General features: G+C 40.5%; 1 protein-coding gene across 6 annotated transcripts in view; it reads left to right on the plus strand.

Moving 5' to 3' along the window:
- LOC100467668 (protein HIRA) overlaps positions 1–5,722 on the plus strand; it is an 88,420-nt gene extending 82,698 nt beyond the window's left edge. For all 6 annotated transcript variants that reach the window (XM_019801111.2, XM_019801112.2, XM_034642776.1 and 3 more), the window contains one exon: positions 4,835–5,722. In XM_019801111.2, coding sequence (XP_019656670.1) covers positions 4,835–4,951 — 117 coding nt within the window. In that variant the 3' untranslated portion in view covers positions 4,952–5,722. The remainder of the gene's footprint in view (positions 1–4,834) is intronic.
- The last annotated feature ends 278 nt before the right edge of the window (positions 5,723–6,000 follow it).

The following is a 6,000-nucleotide window of genomic DNA, read 5'->3' on the forward strand; positions in this document are numbered from 1 at the left end:
AGAGGGGGGAACACAAGCAGGGGGAATAGGAGAGGAAGAAGCAGGCTCCCAGCAGAGGAACCCAATGCAGGGCTCAATCCCAGAACGCTGGGATCGCGCCCTGAGCCGAAGGCAGACGCTTAACAACAAAGCCATCCAGGCGCCCCTGTTTTATAGCTTTTTGTCCCTCATTTCCTCCTTTACTGTTTTACTTTGCATTTAGTTGATTTTTTTAGTGACATGTTTTGATTCTCTCCTCTTTCTTTTGTGCATATTCTATAGATATTTTCTTTTGGATAACCAGAGGGATAACAAAAACATTCTAAAGTTATAACAATCTATTTTAAACTAATAAAAATTTAATTTCAGTTGTATGCAGAAACATTGCTTACTCCTTTACGGTTCCACTCCACCCACTTTATGTTATTGAAGTCACAAATTATATCTGTTATATTCTGTAACCTTTAACATAGATTTATAGTTTCTTATGCTTTTGTCTTTTAAATTTTGCAAAAGAATTAAAAAATGTAATTAGCAAACAAAAGTACATAACATGGGTTTTTATATTTGTCCTTACTTTTACCTTTACCAGAGAATTTTATGTTTTATTGTCTAGCATCCTTTCAACTTGGACTCCATTTAGCATTTCTTGTAGGGTAGATCTAATGGTGGTAAATTCCATTGGTTTTTATTTATCTGGGAATGTGTTTGTTTTTCCCTTGTTTTTGAAGGGTAGTTTCACTGGATATGGTATTCTCAGATGTCATTTTTTTCTTTTAGCATATGTCATCCCACTGCTTTCTGGCCTTCAGTGTTCCTGCTGAGAAATATGCTTATTGAGTATGCTTTTTACATTATGAGGCACGTTTCTGCTTTCAAGATTATCTCTTTATCTTTGATGATCCATAGTTTGATTAAAATCTGTCACAGTATGGGTTCCTTTGGGGCTTTCCTACATGAAGTGTTTGTTGAGCTTGGATTTGTAAATCCATGTCTTTCCTCAAACCTGGGAACTTTTCGGCCATTATTTCTCCAGATAAGTTCTCTTCCCCTTTCTCTCCCTGTTATTCTGCTGGGACTCGCATAATGCATATATTGGTCTGCTTGATGGTGTCCTATAAATCTCTTAGGCTGTTTTCATTTTTCTTCATTCTATTTTTGTTTTGCTGTTCAGATTCAATAATTTCAAATAACTTGAATTCAAGTTCATTGATTCTTTCTTTTGTCTGTCCAAGTCTGCTGTTGAACCACTCAAGTGAATTTTTCTATTTAGTTACTATGTTTTTAAGCTCTAGAGTTTTGGTTTCATTCTTTTTTATAATTTCTACCTCTTTGTTGATATTCCCATTCTGTTCACATATCATTTTCCTGGTATGTCCATCTGTTCATGTTCTCTTTGAGAATATTTAGGACAATTGTTTTAAAGTCTTTGTCACATAAGTTCCAGACCTCTGTTTCTTTAGGGTCACTTCTCTGGAGGTTTATTTTGTTATTTTGAATGGGCCAATACATATCCAACCATATCCATGTTTCTCTGTTTCTTTGTATGCCCCATCATCTTTTGTTGAATATTGGGCATTTGAAAAAATGGCCACCTTTCCCAGTCTTTGCAGACTGGCTCCCCTACTCAGCTGGTCATGAAGACTTATTTTAAAAAAATTTTTTTCTGATGTCTCCTTCTTTCCTTCCCTCCTTCCCTTCTTTCTCCTCCCTCCTTCCCTCCCTCCCTCCCTCCCTTTCTTCCACCTTAGGTTAGACTCAAGTAAGTAGTTGTCATTCTTTTATGTTCTCTGATATAAGATGTGTTATGTTTGCGAGTATCCCCACTTATGAAAGCCCCACTTCTGTGGCATTTCTACAACAGTTTTGCAACAGTTAGTGTTTTTATTACCATTTACTTGTAAATCATTTTTAATTTCAGTTAAATTAACTTTTAAATTTCAATTAACTAAATTAACGTAATTGATTAATTAGTCATGAGTTCTGCTCAATTGTATTTTGGTTAGAGAACATGATTTATATCAGGGGTTGGCAAAATTTTTCTGTCAGGGACCAGAGAGTAAATATTTCAGGCTTTGAAATCCATACAGTCTGTGCTGCAGCTACTCCACTCCGCTGTTGTAGCATGATATATCAACAAATAGGCAGGTGTGGCTACATTTTATAAAATTATTTACAAAAATAGATAGTAGGCTATATTTGGCCATGCCAGTCTGCAATGTACATGATACCTGACGCCAGTCTGCAATCTACATGATACCTGCTATTTTGTTGAGGTTTGCTTTTAGAGCAATTTTTTATATGTCTGCATGTGCCAAAGAACCTTTGTTTTCATTTTATACATGTCCATTAAGTCATGTTTACCACTGTTCAGTTCAGATTACCTGAATCTGCAGATTTTTGCCTTTCCATGACCTATCACTAGTTGAATGTGTATTAAAGTCTCCCTGAGGGTGGTTTTGTCCCTCTCTTTTGACTTGCTGTTTTCCCCAGTGATGTTTTGTCAACAAAATCTACTTTAGGAATTATAAAATACTAGGTCTCTTTTTATTCTTTACTAATGTATCTTTCTCTCTAATGTTTAACCCTTCTGCATTCATGTTTGTATGTTTCTTAATATCAGATGGCTGGCTTTTATTTTATCTAGTCTGACAGGTTTTTTTTTTTAATCACCAAGCTCACACCATTTACATTTTTTATTTTCTTGGCTTTCTTAAGGCTAACATAACTTTAGCCGGAGTTAACCACATTTCTTTTCATATCTCTTTTAGCATTATCTGGATTTCTGTCTTTTTTTGAGTATTTCCTCCAAAACATTTTCATCGTGGATCTTTCTTGTGGCAAACTTTTTGAGGTCTTAAAAGCCCAAGAATATATTTTATTATACTGTCTTATATGAATAACTATTTGGGTAAAAAAGTTTAAGTTGTGAGCTTTTTCCAGTATATTAAAAATATACTACTTTATTGTGTCTCTTGGTCTCTCTTCTGTAGGTGATATGATCTTGTTTTTTAGAAACTTTTAGAATTTTTCTATCTTTGATACTTTCACATTCTATATATTTCAACCTACATGTCTAGATATCAGTTTTTCCATATCTTTTTTTTTCCCTAGTTCTACGAAAAATGTTGTTGGTATTTTGATAAGGATTGCATTAAATCTATAGACTGCTTGGGTGATACAGATATTTTCACAATATTGGTTGTTGTAATCCATGACCATGGAATATCTTTCCATTTATTTGTGTCATCTTTAATTTCTTTCATCAGTGTTTTATAGTTTTTGGAGTACAGTTTCATCCCCTTTGTTAGGCTTATTCCTAGATTTATTATTCTTGGTGTGATTGTAAATGGGATTGTTTTCTTAATTTCTCTTCTACTTCATTATTAGTGTAAAGAAGTGCAGCAGATTTCTGCATATTAATTTTATATCCTATGATTTTGCTGAATTCATTTATCAGTTCTAGTAGTTTTTTGGAGTCCTCTAGGGTTTTCTATATAGTGTGGTATAGTAGTATCATGTCATCTGCAAGTAGTGAAAGTTACTTAATACTCCTTACCAATTTACATTTCTAGTTCTTTTTCTTCATTGACTGCTGTGGCTAGGACTCCCAGTACTGTATTTAAAAAAAAGTAGTGAGAGTGGGCACCTTTGTCTTATTCCCAGTCTAAGAGGAAAAGCTCTCAGTTTTTCACCTTGAGTATGATGTTAGCTGTGGGCTTTTCATACGTGGCCTTTATTATGTTTCCATATCTTATGTGATCAGCACTCATGGAGGCTTTCGACCTAAGGCCATTTGATTTTCTTTAATTGCGTGAAATCTACCTGTAATATTTCCTTAAACATTTCCTTCTTTCTTCTTTCTCTCTCTCCTGTGGGACCCATTATGTGCATCTTGGGCCCAGCTGTCATCCTCCATCTGCCTTTACTTCTCCTGTATCGTTTCTCCTCTTGGATTTTCCTCTCTGTGTACCTCCCTCCTCGAGCATGATCTGGTTCTCCATCTGACTCCACTCTGACTTGGTCTTCAGCAGTGTCCTTTCTTCTGCAGATCCCACCCCTCAACCACTGTGTTGCTCAAGCTTAGTATCTACACTTGGTTCTTTTCTATAATTCCTTGTCTTTCTATCATGCTTATTTTAACATCTTGGGCCTTCCTTCTCTTCCAGTGGTCAGAGTTGTCATTTGGTGGTTTTTTCTTTGCAGCAGCTGTGCTCCTCAGGGTTCTGTGCAGTGTAGACCCCTCCTTGCAGTGCATGTTGCAGAAGAACCCAGGCAGACCATGGTGCCAGTGCACCCAGTGAAAGAGTCCTGGGCAAGGCCCAAGGCCAGAGGCCCCAGAATTGTAAAACCAAGGCCAGCCACTGCCTCCCAGGTGCCTCTTTGCCCCTAGACTTGACCTCAGGCCCCCAGAGAGCATCCACATTAGAGAACAACTCCTCCTGGATGGCCATCTACCTGCCCCTCTACCCTAATATCCTACTTCCATCCTGCTTGGAAGGCCGAGCTACTATGGCCACTAATCAGTGCAGTTGAAGGCCAGCCTTCAACTGTGCCAACAGACTTAGGGGACCTGGAGGAGCAGAACCTACCCTGGTTTTCTTTGCTGTATCCTTGCACTGTGTCCCTCCCCTGCTCCCTGCAACTCCACCCCGCACACCCCAGCTCAGGTTTTTAAGCTTGCCTGGGACTTCCCAGCATGTGGAGAAATTGTTCTCATCCATCTGTGGTTTCTCCAGGGGATGGCTGGGGGTCAGATGGGCAGACACGGGGTCTCTGCCAGGCCAGGGAAACCAGCACCTTCCAGGTCTCCTCACTGACACTTGCACTCAACTGTCACTCTCTGTGTACACAGGGTCTGCGGAAGAGGGAGCTGCTAAAGGAGCTGCTGCCAGTCATCGGGCAGAATCTTCGCTTTCAGCGCCTCTTTACCGAGTGTCAGGAGCAACTTGACATCCTGAGGGACAAGTAGCTTGCCCAGGCCTTCCCTGGCTGCAGCAAGGGCAGGGCCACACTCTCGCTGCTGACAATGCGCAGGGCCACCTCTCACCTCGTCAGACTACAGAAGGACGAGGAGACACTGGCAGGAGGTGGGCTGTCCTGTGCCAGCGCTGGCCCAGCTCCCTGGGCGGACTTCCCCTATGTCCTGGGCCTGTTGCTCCCTCAGAAGGGGGCAGCTCTGCCCGCCACTCATCCCTCCCTCCAGGACCCCTGTGCAGAGGCGGGGCTAGGGCCCTGCCCTGCTGCCCTGGGGTCAGTAAGGCACTCCCAGGCCTGCCGTTTCCAGCACGGTCCCAAGGTGGACTCTAGTCCCTGCCACTGCAGGCATCGTGCTGCTTCAGCTATGACGAATGAGCCATTTGTGGAAGAGAGAACCCTGAAATGTTAGTGTATTATGCAGTCAGTAGACTGACCCGAGACCTATGTAAAAGGAAAGTCTATTCCAACACGGACTATTTTTGTACTAGAATTTGCTAACTTGTAATATGGAATTTTCCTTTTGGCCAATAATCAGGATTTCCCTATAAGTCACTTGGACATTGGTCACTTGTAGGAAATTTAAACTCTAATTATGACAGCTACATTGAAAAATAATTGTACTGAAATTAACTTGTCTATCTTCATTTGGTTTTAATTTTTAAATGTTTGTAAAAAGAGACTGTTTTTTGGGGAATGGGGCAGAGGGGTGGGCGATTTCTTTTGTAAGTGTAAAATAAATGAACACGCATTGGATACCAAATCATCCTGGCTTCCCCTGCCTTTTCCTTCTAACTTCTACCTTCCTCCCCTGCTATTGATCCCTTTCCCAAAATGGACAGTTATAGAACATCAGAACTGGAAGGAATCTTTGATGTCATCCAATGGCCCCAACCTCTCTGTGCAGAAATCCATTTCCTGGCATGGAGGTCATTTCCTTGACCATGAAGCTTCTGAGGCTTCTGGAGCTAGCAGATAGGCCACCTCACATAAGTCTCCTCCCAAGCCAGTCATCAAAGTCCTTGTTCTGGCTGTGCTGAGCCC

The sequence above is a fragment of the Ailuropoda melanoleuca genome, chromosome 14, assembly GCF_002007445.2.
Source record: "Ailuropoda melanoleuca isolate Jingjing chromosome 14, ASM200744v2, whole genome shotgun sequence".
Taxonomy (NCBI): domain Eukaryota; kingdom Metazoa; phylum Chordata; class Mammalia; order Carnivora; family Ursidae; genus Ailuropoda; species Ailuropoda melanoleuca.